Raw genomic sequence first — 16,403 nt, forward strand, 5'->3', positions numbered from 1 at the left:
GCTCAGGGCTGGTGCTGGGTGGGGAGCAGCTGGGCCAGCAGCACAGCAAGGAGCAGGAGGGGTGGGAAGCAGCCCTGGGCTGAGATGGGGCTTGGTACTGAGTGATACAGTCCAATTCTATGCAGTAACGGTTCCCCTTTCCCCCTCCTACCCCACCTCCCATGGCTCTGTCAGATTAAGTAGCAAGGCTATCCTCTGAAGATGCAAACTGACCTTATAGGTCTTCATTAATATCTCATGCCTTCACTAACAAGCTAAAACAGGCAGAAAGCATTCAAATATTCAGTTATTCCTCAGCATTTCCACAGATGGATGCACAGAGTTGAGATATTTAACCTATAGCACATTAATGTCCATCTCAGCTTAAGCTCTCTCTGCACCACTAGGTTTGTAGGAAGTAAAAAAAGCTGTAGACTTAAGAGATGCACACATCTACAAGCCAGAGTTCCATTTTGCCTGAAAGTATCGTAAGATGTACTATGAATGTGAGACAAAATCCTCAGCACCTAGGTGTGTTTCTTTCCCAGCTGTGCAGACTCCGGACCCACCAGTGGTGTTTTATTCTGTTCAATGTCCTGCTGTTCCACATGCTGCTCTTTGGGGCAGACTTGCTGGAGGAATACTTCCTGCGGTCGTTACCTCTGTCCTACAGTGATGCAAAGACCCTGGAGATCAGGGAGCGAGCCAGGAAGCTGGACACAGCCCTGCTGAAGGCCAACCTCTCCAGGTCTTACACTGTCAGCAGCGCAACGTGCTCTGATCAAGAGATATTTCTGCTTGTTCTCGTCTGCAGCAGCCCAGGAAACAGGACGAGGCGCAACGCCATCAGGCAGACATGGGGCAATGTGACAGACACCGTGGGTTATGCTGTCCTCACCTTGTTTGTTTTAGGAAGGCCAGCTTCGGCAGAAGCCCAGCAGGAGATTGATGAAGAGTCTCAAAAGCACAGAGATATTATCGAGGGCAGCTTCATCGACTGTCCTGCGACTCAGACACAGAAGATGATGATGATTGTGGAGTGGGTGGTGACTTTCTGTCCTCATGCAAGGTACGCTCTTAAGACAGATGAAGAAATGTTTGTTGGCATTCCCAGCCTGGCAGGATACTTGCTCAGCTTGACTCAACTAGAGGATGTCTACAGTGGGAGGGTCATCCACCAAGGGGTGCCTGACAGAGACCCCCAGAGCCCCAGCTTCGTGCCCACCCATCAATACCCGGAGGAGTTTTACCCGGATTACTGTGACAGGAGAGCCTTTGTCATGTCGCAGGACGTCGTGCGCAAGGTGTTCGTGGCTGCCCAGGACGTGCCAACTTCAGTGCCTGCCGATGTCTTCATTGGGATCTGTGCTAAGAAAGCTGGCATCACTCCCATTCACAGCTCTCGCTTTTCCGGGGAAAAGCACATCAGCTACAATCGATGCTGCTATAAATTCATTTTTACCTCTTCCAACATGAACGAGGATGAGCTATTTAAGGATTGGAAGGAAACAAGCGACGGGAAAGACTGCTCGCTACTGGAAACGTACTACAGCCTGGTGTCCTGCAGGGTTCTGACCTATATTGATAAGTTCAAACAGTTTAACTTAGACAGAATAAAAAGTGAGGCTTTCCATTTCTCTGATTAAAATATAATTTTTGGGAAGGAAGGCTGCATTTCCTTCCACCACTCCTTCTTTCATAACTTGAACATATTCAGCAATCTCCCCTCCAAGTTGGCTTCTTCCCTTCAACAGCTAATGAATTACTAATGCTATCACATTGCAGTAACAAAAGCTTTCAATATATTCTAGCTGCATTGCCCATGTGTGTGAAGCAAGTAAAATGAATACAAAGAAACATGCTGTGCATCCAGTGTTTTCCTTTGTACATAGATACTCCACCAGTAACATGTAAACCATTTGGCTACAAGAAAATGTATTGGCAGGTACTGAACAGATGTAGATAACAAGGGAAAAGATCAGAGCTCTAAGCTCAAAAAAAAGAAGCACATGTGCATACAAATCCCTTGTTTGGCACCTCTGTATTTTAATATATTGTATTTGGCATATGAACCATGCAAAACAGATGTTAAAGACTTGACACAGAGAGCAGCCTTCATAAGCACAGAAGTGACTCATGAACTGCAGAAAAGGTTTATATTGATTTCCTCTACCAAGATTTCAGGATACACCTCATCTAGAACTACCAGCACAAGAAGCCACCTGGAATAACCAAGCTCAACCCCAATACAAGCGCAAAGTCACACATTCTTTTCCTTTTTAGTGCTTTTATGTTTTTCCATACTTGGAGGTTCACACAGCTCCTGTGCTCCCTCAGCTCACAAATGAGACAGTACACACTGTGTTTCCCACCAGCAGATGTTTATTATGCACACTAGGATGAAGTGAAGTGAGAAGTAGCATAATGTTGGATGACAATTTTTCGTACATATCTGATCATAAGTAACAAAGCAGATCACCTGCATTCAGATAGTTTATTAGACATTAACAGATTCTCCCCAACTATCCAACTTCTCTGAGCCCATTCAGTTCCTTGCCAGCAATGTTCTCTTGCCAGCAGTGTTTTGGCAGGCAATGCTAACATCTCTGCTGCAGCCTGAATGTACTACAAGCAATAGAAGAGTTACTGCACAACTAGATAGATCATCCCACTTCACTTGGCAGTGAGGACACCAGGCAAGTACTTTCCATAGATGTGCAGCTGACTTAACACATTAAAATAAGCCCCAGAGCAGCCACTTCATGTGTTGTCACGCTCCCTCCACCTTGTCTTCAGATTTATGTCCCCATCAAATCTAAGATAGACCTTCAGTATAAAACACATTGTGATCTTTGTTTATGGACCAACACATCAGTGGGGACAGAAGGGACCGTGGTCCAGCTAACCTTGTACCTCATCTCACCCATCACCTCCAGAGGAAGAAGTAGTCTCATGGAGCACTATGTTTATGTTCTAATTCAGTTCACGCATTTAAACATGAAAACTTTGTGTTCTTACCCCTTTTATTCCAACTCAGGCAAAAAAATTGGTACTTTTTTAAATAACACATTAAAACATTAATCTTCAATAAAAATAGCGTAAACAGTTTAAGATTTGGTTCTGAAGTAGACTTATAGCTGGTGCTCCTGTTCAGCATGCAAACTGAGCTGCCAAAGCCACAGTTAATGAGACAAAGCTCCCAATTTGGTTTTATACATCAGCTTACTTCTGTTTGTTTGTTTAAAGATTAAGTGTTTGTTTCTGTGATCCTCAGTATAAAATGTAAACAATACTTAGGACTTATTTAAACATGACTTACATTCAGCAACTTGATCAGAGAAGAGAATCCAGTTTGTACTCCCTTATGTGGACAGAATGTTACCAGTTTATTCTTATGGAGTTTCTGACAGAAATATGGCTAGCTAAAAGAATATTTTCTATGCAAGTGCCAACCTTGGCAGATATAAAAAAAATATATTTTTTTTTTTAAAAAGAGAAACTATGGCAGCATCTGAGGTTACAAAACCTCAACTTTTTTTTTTTTGCTTTTTTTTTTTTTAATTGTACTGTGATCTACTGAGAAAACATGATAGGAACTCTAAACTCAAAACAGTTCAAGTAAACATTGACAGCTTCTGCAAAATAAGACACAGTCAGCAGTTAACAGAATGCTTACTGTACTCACTTGTCTCAGAACAGTACACGGGAAAACTCTGCCATGAGATTCCATGAAAAATTACATTGTGCCCTGTAAGTATTGATTTGCTCTCATGACCCTCATTTCAAACAGAGTCAAAGTGCTTCATGTTCCTTTAAAGAGACACTCACACAGCTCCTGTGTGGGGAATCTTTTACACCTTACACCTTAACACCTATCTCAGTAATGCAGTTTGTAAGAAGGGGAATTGAGACAATGACATTATTCTGCTCCTTCCACAGCTGTAGTAGAAACTGCTTTGACATAATAAGGGCCTTCATTCAAATAAGCCCTAAGCCTCAAGTAATACTGATTTCCAAAGATTTCTGCAATTGTTTTAGAGTTTACAAGGGCCTTCACCAGTTCATACTTGGCATCCTTGGAAGCTTTGTCAGGTTCCACAGATCTGTCTACGATGTATTCCACAAACCCTGGACTGTTGAGCATCAACTTCTGGGCCCAAGCTTGATTTGCAATAGCCTAAATGTGAAGACAAAAAGAGAAGGAAAATTCATCTTACTTTTAAAAACACCCCAAAATCAGTTACTTGAGAGAGGAGAAAAACTTAAGTGGAGTATTAATTCTACACAGTATTTACATAACTACCATCTGAACAACAGTATTTATCACTGGAAACCAAGTAGAGTTCAGTGCTTCTCCAGCATTTTAAGTACATTATCAAAGCAGTGACCTCCTGTATAGGATTTCAAGGAAAAAAGAACCTTTGAATTAAAGCTTCTAAGAAAAGCACCGCAGACATGACTCATTTGCTGCATTTTTTAATGGTGAACGCAAGTGAGACACAATGGAAAAGACATTATTTCTGACTGCTTCGGGACTTCATATAATAAAACACCATTTGTGACTTCCACTGAAAAACATGGAACTGTATGACATTACAATTCATGACCTGATCTTTAATAAAAGAAAGAAACTTACAGTGAACACCCTTAAAGCTCCACAGTGCAGATCAGGGAATGGCTGAGTACTGATGCTCCTGAAGAGTTCCAGTGGTTGGCTGGATAAGGATGTGAACCAAGACTCAGTCATTCTTAAAAGGTCTTCTGTCTGCTGCTCTGGCTGCACATATCACAGAAACGTACAGATATGAAAGGTTAGTTAGAATTATGAATAAGTCTTCACACAAACAAAGACCCCCAATCGACCAGAAAACCAACCCACCAAATAAACTTACAGGCAAGTAGAGAAGAGATGAAACAGCATCCAAGCATCGAAGCCGCAGCTCCGTGGGTGCATTCTTTGCCTGGTGCCCTATTTTGCTTAACAGATTATGAAATCTGCTTCCTTTGAAAGTAAGAAAACAGTTCCTTGAGTAATTCAGGCAGACCTTAGTAGAAGTACAATGTTACTAATTAGTTACATTATACAACATTCTCCTACCAGTAATTTCTCCTACCAGTAATGTAGTACATAAAGCCTGAGAAAGAATACCTTGATCCACTGTAACAAAAGCAGAGTACGATTCCCTTTGCTTCATACAGACCTAAGATGGATGCATCCAAAGCTTTTATGTTTGTTCTGTGGACTATCCAGAGATTTCCAGAAGCAAAGTTATGTTTCCCAGATAACTGAATCACATCGGGAAGCTTAGTACATTTGTGATTAGAAACCCCCAATCCCAACCTACAGTGCTACAACAGTTACCTGTTCATGCTTATTTCTCCACTTAAGTTCTTCACTTTGGACTAGCAGTAAAAAGAAAACAAACCAAAAAAAAAAACCCAGAACCTACTTTCAGTCATTTGAACCATTTTATATTAAGAAAAAAATTGCAGCCTTTGAGAAAAAAAGTGACTTTGCACGATAGTTCATATTTTTCTCACCCTGCTGAGAAGGCCATGAGATAAGGAGAAACAAAGGAATCTAAAATTACAGGCATACTGACAGTTTGTACACTGCAGCTCACCAGAGAAGAGTGACTCAAATAATGCTTGTGACACCAGAATTCTGTCTGCGAGCATTTCGTTCTGCCATGCCTGACAAGGCAATTAAAAACCACCTTATCTGCTATAATGCAGCTATTTGAAGAGACAACCTTGATTGCTGAATATGTTTTTCAGCTCTTTTCTCCATTACTCTATTATCAATACACTTTTTAATATTATAATACACTGAGAAAATTTTATTACCGAGAAAGATGATACTAACTTGCTTTCTGTAAAACCTGTTTGCCTTCCACACTTGATCCCAGGATTCCTAGCGTGTCCACAGCTACTCCAATCATGGTTGGATCGTGACTTTCTGCCATTTCAAAGACTTTTTCCATAAAGATAGGATATCGCTCACAGATCTGCTGTGGGCTGTCTACAACAGCCAGGTTTCCAAAGAATTTAATAAATCCTAATAGAAAACAACAAGAAACAAGTATTCAGAGTGGAGTAACAGCATAAATTAAGAAAAATTAAGCCCATTCTTCTGTATGGTGTGCACATCTAATCTGAATTCTACTATCCAAAAAATTCAAGGGCTTTTAAAACAGCTTAGTAGTCCTCTCAGTTCAACATAGAATACTTGCAAAGGGTAACCACGGGAAATAAGAAACGCGTGATGTAACCTGGTAAGTAGAAGCCTGAGAAAGGGTCAGTTTCTGCTCCAATGATGATGTTAGAAATTTTATCAATAACTCCTTGCTGAGCAAGATACTGACGTCCATGGGGAGTATGTGCCAGTGAAGTCACCATCTCTATGCATGTAGCTCTGTAACAGACAAACAGCTTATGTGGTCTTCTGTTTAAAGAGGGTTATTTTAGGGTCAAGTACCACTGCTTTAGCAGTCTGGGAAATTTCAAATCCACTACAACGTACCTGACCAGAACATCATCTCCAGTCAACTCTCCAATTAAGTCTGATATTAATCCACTGTTTGCACAGTAATTAAGTGAATCTGCTGACACTGAAGAAATCTCAACAATTAGCTAAATAAAAACACAGGAGAAAGAAGTTATATACACCTGACATGACATTACCAATTCATAGTAATGGCCAAATACACCTTATAACACAGATTAACCCTTTAGATATTACATATAATTTTATCTTTTCATAAAGAATCTAAATGCTTGCCTGAAACAGGCTTACATAGAGTTGCAAGTTGACAGCACATGCATCTGATTTCTATTCATACCTTCTTTTCTTTAAAAGATGAACTGCTATCCCCCCATTAAACTCTAAACAGCTAAACTGCATTATTCCTCCTTTGTCATGCATATCTAAACTGGCATGCTACTCAGCATCACTGTCTCTTCCCCACACCTGAGTTTTTAACAGCTCTGTACAGTAGTGCAGTACTCCCCCTGCTCCCTTCTCACCTCGACAAAACACAAACATGAAGAAAACTCACATAATTGTAAGGACAACATTGACCCCATTCCTACCTCGTACACTCTGTACCGAACAACATCACTTGTTGTCATGACATTTTTCAAGTCACTTAATAGGCTGCTCACAAACAAAGCCTCTAAGCCATCTTGTGTTTGGGCTATTCTTGAGAGAGATTTGATGGCCTGCAAACAAAAACAATTGCTTGCTATAACAACACAAAGGGAAGAAAATCCAGGATGATTTTATTTAGTCTCAGTGTTCTTTACTAACATATTAAATCATGCTATTTGTCTAAAATTGTGGTCCTCATTCACATTTCAACGAGAATTATTCTCCTGCTGACAAGGACTATTTTTAGTTACCATGATTCAAACCTGTGGCATCAAATGTGGGCCTCTAAGTTCACTTGTGCACCAATAGTTACTGGAAGAAAACAGCTCTAGGTAAATGTTTTTAATCACATCTAAGTAACTTCTGGGCTTAAGTCACTGATATGATTATAAATGTCTTCCAGGCAACATGAGCTCTTTTTTCCTTAACAAGGAGTAGAAGCTGACATTTCAACAACAGCAGAAAAGGCATTCTGTGTAGCATCTACAGAAGAGAAAGAAAGCAATACTTACCTCCTTAGCCACCGCTATTTTCTCACCACCAATGCAATTTATTATCTGCCGTAGTAGTTCAGGACTGTTGAGAATTTCTCTAACAGCATCTGAATTTTCAACAATCCTCCCAACCTATGGGTATAATTAAATAAAGTTACTGAATAACACCATAACAAGCCTTTTTTCTACTATGAAGAAAGCTTGAGTGAACTGGGATTGTTTAGCTTGGAGAAGGCTCTGAGGAGACCTAATTGTGGCCTTCCAGTACTTGAAGGGAGCATATAAACAGGAGGAAAAATGGCTGTTTCCAAGGGTGGATAGTGATAGGACAAGGAGAAATGGTTTTAAACGGAGACAAGGGAGGTTTAGGTTGGATATTAGGAGGAAGTTTTTCAGTCAGAGGGTGGTGAGGCACTGGAACAGGTTGCCCAAGGAGGCTGTGGATGCCCCATCCCTGGAGGCATTCGAGGCCAGGCTGGATGTGGCTCTGGGCAGCCTGGTCTGCTGGTTGGTGACCTGCACATAGCAGGGGGTTGAAACTAGGTGATCATTGTGGTCCTTTTCAACCCAGGCCATTCTGTGATTCATTTTATGACTTTTCCCCCCGCTAAGGACTGGATCAGATTCCCAGGCAAAGCGAATCACCATTTCTGGAGGTACTCAGAACTCAGCAGGCCAGCATCCCAAGCAGCCTGCTGTAACATGGCCCTGCTTTTAACTGGGATTGCTTTTAACTTGGGCCTGCGATGACCAGAGTTCCGTCCCAAACTACAGAATCACAGAATGCCTCAGGTAGGAAGGGACCTGAGCAATACAACACTGCAGCACTTCGTTCTATGACACCTGCTGTCAGTGCTGGCCTAGAATGCTCTACTCAGAACAGCCCATAACAAACACAAGGCTCAGTTACAAGTGATCTCTGTCCAAACAGAGCTGTATGTGTTATGGTTAGCAGGCATGTCACGAAGCTCACACGCTGCACAGTAAGAGCAGCAGCCTGCAGCAAAGCACCCCAGCAGGCTGGGATGAGCACGGAGCTCAGGCCGTACCTGGGATATGGAGAGGATCTTCACGGAGTCGTCGGGGTGGAACAGCCCCTTCCGCAGCTCCTCCCGCAGGTTCTGGATCAGGTAGATCGGGTCCAGGGCCTGCAGGAGCCTCTCCAGGACGGCAACGCAGGAGGACAGCTGCTCCCTGCGCGGACAGAGAGAAACCCCTGAGCGGGACCCGCACCTCGCCGAGGGACGGGGCTGGGAGCCACCGCGAGAGACGGGGGGCGGCAGGGCCGGGCCGCTCACCGCTCACTGGTGCCGAGGAGGTTGAAGAGCGCTGCCAGGTGCTCGTCGCTGAGGCGGGCGCGCAGGGCGGCGGGCGGCACGGCCTGCACAGCGAGCCGCAGTGCGCGCAGCTCCTCCACAGGCGCCTCCTGCCGCGCCGCGCGCTCCAGCAGCTCCACCACCGCCTCCGCCATCTTGGCGCCGCCGCCAAATCCCGCGAGACCGCCGCACCCCCGGCCTTTAGCAACGCCACCCCGTCGCTAAGGGTCTCTTTCGCGTCCGCCGCGCAGTAAACAAAATGGCGGCCGCGCCCCGCCCCCTCGTGACCTCCGCCACCGTCTCGCGTTGCGATTGGACGGGGATAAAGCGGGGGCGGGGCTAGCGTTGTCCCGCCCTTTCTGAGGGGTGGTGTTGGGGGGCTGAGGGGGGCGGTGAGGGGGTTGATCGTAGAGCTGCTCGGTTTGGAAAACGCTTTAAAGATCATCGAGTCCAACCGCAACCTAACCACAGTGCCCTGACTCTACAGCCCTCTGCTCAGTCATGGAGTGGGGGCGAGTTCGGGTCTGTGATGGCGTCTGTCGCGCTCAGCCCTGCTGGGAGCAGCTCGGGGGTCGCTGCTGAGGGGCAGGCAGCGCTCACAGGCTGTGCCATGGGCAGCAAGGCTGTGTGGGCCAAGCCCCAAGTGGTAAATAAGATCAAGAGTACAGAAGGGAGACAAAATGTCGGGTTTTTTTTCAGTCTGTGGACAGCAGGGAAGGTACGGATTGTCGCTGTGCCCACGTCTGAAGTCGTGAAACATCACAGCTCTGCGGCACAGAGCCCAAAGCACAAAACCCCAGAGTCTGAGAAAAACACCGAATGATGGGAAGATGAAGGCAGGAGGAGGGGGGCTGTACTCCAGCCCCACGCTGGGCAGGCAGGAAGGTGGGCTGGTTGGACTGGATGGCCTGAGTGGGCTTTCCCAACCTCAATGACCCCGTGTGGGCAGGCAGGCAGGCAGGCAGGCAGGCAGCAGGGCAGAGGAGGAGGAGCCTGTGGGCAGCCGTCCCGGGCAGCCTGCCCAGCGCAGGCAGAGCAGGTGGAGGCAGCGGGACGCAGCTCTCGCCCGGCCGGGGCATGGAGGCTTTGGGCCCCCGCTGCCCGCTGCCCACCGCCCAAGGTTGCCCCCGGCCGGGCTGCCGCACCGTGCTGCTGGTAAGTGGGAGTGGGCAGCAAGGGGTTGGTTTCAGAGGGGCTCCTGGGGGGCAATTCGAGAGTATGGAAGGGAAGGAGCCTGCAGGAGGAAGGCGTTCTTGGGTTGCTGCGAGTAAAGCGAGTTTCGGAGGTGTTTTACCACTTGTTGGCACAAGCTGTGTTGTTGTTTGGTTGTTGTGTGTTTGTTTGATTTGTACAGGGCTTCATCCAGGCAGAGTCGTTTAGGAAAACTCCTTACAAGGTGACTTTAATCCCTAAAGCTGTTTATGGCTAACCAAAGCCAGAACAATTTCATCTCACGCACATCTTAGTCTCTAAGCTCTGCTGCTGTTCTGCCAGTCAGTGCTTTGCAGTGAAATAATCGCACAGCAGGCTGTTCAGTTTTGTTCACTTGAACCTTTTGGCAGCCAGGAGTTTCTTTGGTCCCTCAGGTGGAAATCCTGAAGGTTCAGCCTTTCACTTTTGCACCATCCCTTGTGGCACATTCAGTGCTTCTGTGTTGTCACCATTCTTTTCAGAAACAAACATAAGCTAACATAAAAACATCAAGAAAATCAAAGGAGTGGTCACTTTTATGCTAATACTTACCCACAAGTATTCATGGGGATTTCCTCTTCACGTGCACATACATCTTCCAAGGAGATTAATGATTGCCATCCTAACAGGTCAGAGTTTGTCCTAAGCAGGGAATGTGATTATATTCTAATCCGGAGAAGTAAATACAGCAGCGTATCTCAGCCTGGCTTGTGGCTGTGGGAGTAGGTTGTGGGATTTGCTGTACAGTAAATGTTCAATGGCTCTGTGGGGAAAAACACAAGCTTGAAAAATTATGATGATAAATCTTGTGATAACAAACAGCATTTCCTCAAATGGACTGAAAAAGAGGAGACAACTAATACAGAGCATCAGTCATTTCCCCAGCGGAAAAGTGTTCCTTTGTGGTGTCAAGATGTTTTTAGAATTCAATCTTAAAAAAAAAAAAATTTTAAAAAAAGTGCACTTTTGACATTATCTGTGTGCTGGGAGGTGTTCAGAGGACAGAGAAGGGTGGAAATAAGGAGGAAAAAAGGACTATCTTCTTAGTCTTATGAAAACCTTTTTGTCACTGTTGCTGAATAAGGGCCAGACGCTGTTTGTTTAAAAAACAACAAAAGACAAAGAGAAGAGCAGCTGTGCAGAGACAGCAGTGCTGCAACCCCAGCACAGGCACCCATCCTTTGGTTATTACTCAGCACACCAAATTAACCTTGCTATTCCCAGCTGAGATAATTTATGGATTGCATTTCTGTGTGACTGTGTTTATGGCATGTGATTACCAAGAGCAACTTACGGGCTTGCCAGGAATGGGATGTGCAGCAAAACAACTTGTTGCCACTCTGCTGCCAGCACATGGAAAGAACAGTACTGTTCTGCAGCCCTACAGACTCAGGCTGTGTGTCGGTAAGGATTTCTGTGAACAGATTGAATTTGACTGTAACATTCTTATCAGATAATTAAGATGAAATGAACTTAAAACCCGCATTTTGGCCCTGTCTTACCATCCCTGCTCTGCGAGGTCTGTGTCACAGGCTGGGTGAACAGCAAAACATCTGTCAGCAGAATGCAGGAAAGAACTTGCAGATTAGGACTAAAGCTCTGCAGGGCCTGCACAGAATGTGTTGTCCAGTGCCCTTCCTGGAGATGCTGCTCTCCTCCAGCTGCATCCTCGAGGAGGCAGAGGCTCTTTCCCCGCTTGGCTGCAGGATGTGTCCTGAGTGCTCCTGTTTGCAATAGAAACAGCTGAACAGAGGCAACTTGGCACAGCATTAGGTTGGCCCCATTGTGGGGGAATAAATCTCACTTAAATTGCAATGAGCACTGCTGTAATGTTGAAAGAAGACTGGAGTGCTCTTTTGAGCTAGAGGTAAGATTAAGATAAATGCTTGTTTTTAGAAAATGCAACGTTTTCCCTTCAATCAGCACTCATATGTTGCTCTGCAGGCGATGACGCTGTCTCTGCTGATGTACCCCATGCTGAGAAGCCTCGCTCTCCAGCTGCACTCTGCCATCACTGGCAGCTATGTCTCTGGGACCCACTCCATCGTCTTCATCAACTGCCTCAACGAGCAGATTGCCAAGGATATTGCAAGGTACTGAGAACCTTTCCCTGCTTGTCTGCTTCAATTGTTTGGAAAGGGCTTTTTTGCAAAATAAAGCTTTTCCTTGACCCCGGAAAGGAGCTACACTTCTCTGCTGTGTCAGGGCTTTGACACTTCTGCCTTTTGTTTTTAAGATCCATTCAAGCCATGGCCCAAAATCTCTGCATCCTCAGTTGGATTAAGACCCAACCCCATGTCCTCTGACATGCCATAATCCTTCTCTGAGCAGCACAGTAACAAATTCCCTGAGAAGTGCACAGTGCACTAACATAAAAACAAATATGAATAAGTGATCCACAGAAAACACAGAACAAACTTTGGGGAGTGAGGGCTTTACCTTGATATTTTTTTCTCTTTCAGTGTATGAGATACACTGCATGATGTTTTGCATGCAGTTTTTCCACATATCCATCAGTCTGTGACTCAATAGGTGGTTTGTTCAAAGCAGTGAAACTGTTGACTGGGGAAATGTTTATGATGGACCATTAAGTTTCCTGCAACACCTTCTCTGAGCTGTTTTCCCTGCTATGCTCTTGCTTGCCAAAAACTCTCCCTGTCCTCTGTAAGAGCAGAGCATTCCCAAGCAGCCATTCAGGAGCTGACCGACTACTGAAAGGGATTTTGTGTCACCCTAAATACTTCAACTGTATGAAGAAATTCAAGTAGAATAGTACCTGTGCCACTGGATGTCTCCAGAAGAAAAAGAACATCTGTACATGCTGGTGAAAAGATCCCTCTGTTCCTGAGAACACTTTGTCGTAACAGCTTTGCAAGTGTTTTCTGCTCTTTGTTCCTTATCTTGCAAGGAAGGGAGAGGAAGCAAATCATTCTCTGTTGCTGAGATCTGTGTACTTTGCTTGCATTTCTACTGGTGGAGTAATTTTTCCAGGAATTTGGATGAATGAGCAATGGTTGTGAAGGATGACACAGGGCTCCTGCATTTATTTTCCCACCCACCTTTTTCTTGGAGCTGTCATGTGTGCTCTTCCTTCATGTTGCTCAAAGGAGTGCTCTAAAGAATCAGGCTGCAGGGAAATTTTCTGCTGTTTTTAAGGAAAAGGAGATCAGGGTTTGTGGAAACTGGTTTGCACTGTCTCAATGAGATAACTTAAAGTCCTCAGAGGAAACTCATGGCCCACCCAGAGATGTGGCCCCTGTCCCATACCTGCTGTTGGGTGGTTGCATGCCACGGAACTCACTCAACATCTTGGCAGCCCATGAGCTGCTTCTGCCTTGGGCCCATGTGCATCATTTCCTTGGCTTTTCTTATTAATATTTCATCCATCTCCCTTCAGAGCCTATTGTTTAGTGTGGCAGTGTGGCAGGGACACAGAAACACCATTAGATACCCAACCCAAAGATACCATCTATTATGCAGGCATTCTGCACTGCCCACATGCAGCATCTCACAGTGTTTTCCGTTACCATGGTGGCTGCCTGTTTCCACCCAGCTTGCCAGAACAAAGAGCAGGATATCAGTCAGGATCACAGTTTGCTGAGGCAAAGCAGAAGCAATCAGGAGGTATCGAAAAGGCTCCAGCACTCAAGTGACTTGGAAGTTGCAGATGGGAAAACAAAGTGATTTGTGCCATGTGTCCTACACGATGAGCACAGCGGGGAGATCTCCATTCATGCTGCTGCTGTTTGTTGGGCTGCAAATTAATTCAAGATGCTTTACAATCTTTAAGTGACTCGAGCTGCATGTGGCTGGGGCGCACAACCTCCTGACACAGCTGGCCTCCAGGCCACGGCTCCTCTGACTTGTCCATGGGGACAGCTCTGTGCCAGGCACCGCTCCCTGCTGCCGGGGTTTGTGGCAGCTTTAGGGACAGTATCAGCCCCAGGCCAGGAGGATCTGAGGCAGAGCAGCCCCAGCTGGAGATCACTTTGCTTTCTCAGGGTAATAATTAGCCTCAGTCCATGTCTCCTGTCTGCTGCACAAGGCAGCATGAGGGATATCCCTGCGAGCCGCAGCGAGCCAAGTGGCAGTGACCATCTCCTCTCTCACCCAGGGGCATCATGGACAAGAAGCTGGCTGCCTACGTGAACATCCTGCCCAAGAGCTCGGCCTTGTAAGTTGGGCTGCTGTACCCCAAAGGAGGAGGGGACCGGGGCTGAGCTGCAAACCCACCTGCTCCATCTGTTCTTCCTCCTCACCCTGCGCAGTGGACACTGAGAGTATCCATGTGCCTCCTCACATGGGGACCCTGCATGCAGATGAAATCACTTTGGCCTTCTGGCACCGTTTTTGCTTTGAAAGGTCATAGCTGACTCACAAGAAGCAGAGCTCCTCTCCTGCAGGGAAAGAGAGGGAAAAACTGTGATACCACGCTCAGTATCCCGCTGCACTGTGCTCCCCGTACAAAATGTCTCCCTGCCTCATTCAGAGGGGTCAGCACCCCACAGCTCTCCCAGTGCTCACCTCACCCTGCCCTGCTGCCCTTAGCTCCCTCAGACCTGGCACATCAAGGGTGGCCCCAGCCTTACAGCCCCACATGTTGGATCGTGGGCATTTAGAACCGGTGATGCTTCTCCAGCACCTCTTCATAGAGGAACAGTCACATGCAGGGAGCACCAAGCAGGGGCACCAAGCACCAGGGAGATCAGCAGGGCCGTACCCATAGCTGGATGTGCTAATGGTTCTTTCCTTTTAAATACAGGTATTTCTGGAAAGGGGAACTGGAAGAATCCACTGAAATCCTGCTGGTAAGTGACAATGTCCCATGACACAGCAATCCCCATCCCAGAGCCCAAGCCAAATGGGGCTGCAGGGTGGCACCAACCCCGAGTACCCCCAGGGTCTTGGCAGTGGTGCATGGCCAGGTGCAGCGGAGCTGTGCCTTCAGGATTGTTCCCTCCCTTTACTCTTTTTTTCTTTACTCTCTGCAGTTAGTAAAAACAAGGACGTCCAAAATAAGTGAATTGTCCAACTATGTCAGGTGAGCACGGGGCTTCCTATCCGCAGTATGCAGTCATCTCATCCTCAGGCTTTGGATCTCCTCGAGACCAATCCCAGCCAGGAGGGCTTTAGGCACTGCTGGGTGCACTCTGAGAGTCAGAAAAGCCCCAGCACCACACCAGCTGGGAACAGGCTGCTGGGAACATCGGGCTCCCTGCATGGGACAAAGAGGGCTTCAGGGTCTGTAGGTCCCCCCCATCTGCAGATTTCCTGTCCACCCCACGAGCTGAGTGCTGAGCACAGCTGGTGGCTGTGGTAAACCTCAAACTCAAAGCAAAATTCCCACGTGGCACAAAGTGCTTTGAAGTCAGGGGGGATCACCCGGGGCTGGGCCCACGCACCACACTGCTTCCTGCACCGCCAGCCTGTTCCTGCTGCGGGATGCGACTGTGGCACTGCGCCGCTGCGTCTGTTTCCACTTTAGATCCATCCATCCCTTTGAAATCCCCGAAGTTATCAGCCTGCCTATTGACCAAGGAAACCCCCTCTACCTCAAGTGGATTGGAGAAAACGTCCCGCGGGACTGAATGAACAGCCCAGAAACCACCCTTCTCTTGAGGAGACACGATGAAACAAGTTCTGCTGGGCTTTGTGCACAGAGTGACACAGGAGAGCAGCTCGCATCCCCAGGGGTGTGCTATAGCGCAGGAGTTTGAGATGGGGAATTTCATTTGAACTTGAGATGCCCCCTCCCTGGTCTAGCCCTGCAGCAGCACCAAGCTGGAGGCAGCACTGGAATGGGAAGGGCACCACAGGGCTGCTGCTGACTGAAGGTGCTCTTAGCACTGCCCTGCAGCACCTGGGGATGGTGCAGCATGTGCCACTCACGCACATGGCACTGGCTGAGCCCCAGCAAGCACCCTGCCTGTCAGCTGGGCTGAGCTGGGCAAAGCAACCCCATTTGGGGACCCAGGACCAGCAGGGCATAGCTCTGCTGCTTTCTCCCCAGACCAAGCTGAGCCTTAGAAAAAGATGCTCACATTGTGTAATTGGATGTAAGCTACAAAATAAATCCATTGTATGACTGGGAAGGGAATAAACCAGAGCATTTCCTACCTGCAGCCTCATGAGTCATTGCAGTGCATGGGTGGGGTGAGCAGGATAGGAAGGTCCTGTCAGGGCTCTGTTGGTGTCCATCACAGGCAGTGGGGATGTGGTGCACCTGGTGTAGGGAACCTGCTTTGGCAGGGGGGTTGGACTCGATGATCTCTG

At 46.7% G+C, this 16,403-nt stretch overlaps 3 protein-coding genes across 3 annotated transcripts; 2 read left to right on the top strand and 1 right to left on the bottom strand.

Annotated features, from left to right (window-relative positions):
- Positions 1–268: 268 nt before the first annotated feature.
- B3GALT9 (beta-1,3-galactosyltransferase 9) lies at positions 269–1,805 on the top strand. The gene has a single exon (XM_031602060.2). The coding sequence runs from the start codon at positions 423–425 to the stop codon at positions 1,623–1,625; it is 1,203 nt and encodes a 400-aa protein (XP_031457920.2). The 5' UTR covers positions 269–422; the 3' UTR covers positions 1,626–1,805.
- A 1,179-nt stretch (positions 1,806–2,984) lies between these two features.
- Positions 2,985–9,188, bottom strand: PSMD5 (proteasome 26S subunit, non-ATPase 5). Its single transcript, XM_031601889.2, has 10 exons — positions 8,922–9,188; positions 8,673–8,817; positions 7,642–7,755; positions 7,072–7,200; positions 6,503–6,612; positions 6,252–6,394; positions 5,846–6,037; positions 4,872–4,981; positions 4,616–4,756; positions 2,985–4,156 (listed from the first exon to the last, which is right to left on the bottom strand). Exons 1-10 carry the CDS (start codon positions 9,092–9,094, stop codon positions 3,899–3,901), a joined length of 1,515 nt encoding a protein of 504 aa, XP_031457749.2. The 5' UTR covers positions 9,095–9,188; the 3' UTR covers positions 2,985–3,898.
- A 145-nt stretch (positions 9,189–9,333) lies between these two features.
- LOC116234351 (protein CutA homolog) lies at positions 9,334–16,247 on the top strand. The gene is made up of 6 exons (XM_031601893.2): positions 9,334–10,094; positions 12,075–12,223; positions 14,245–14,304; positions 14,893–14,938; positions 15,122–15,171; positions 15,616–16,247. Exons 1-6 carry the CDS (start codon positions 10,017–10,019, stop codon positions 15,716–15,718), a joined length of 486 nt encoding a protein of 161 aa, XP_031457753.2. The 5' UTR covers positions 9,334–10,016; the 3' UTR covers positions 15,719–16,247.
- Positions 16,248–16,403: the final 156 nt, after the last annotated feature.

The sequence above is a fragment of the Phasianus colchicus genome, chromosome 19, assembly GCF_987193195.1.
Source record: "Phasianus colchicus chromosome 19, bPhaCol1.hap1.1, whole genome shotgun sequence".
NCBI classification, from domain to species: domain Eukaryota; kingdom Metazoa; phylum Chordata; class Aves; order Galliformes; family Phasianidae; genus Phasianus; species Phasianus colchicus.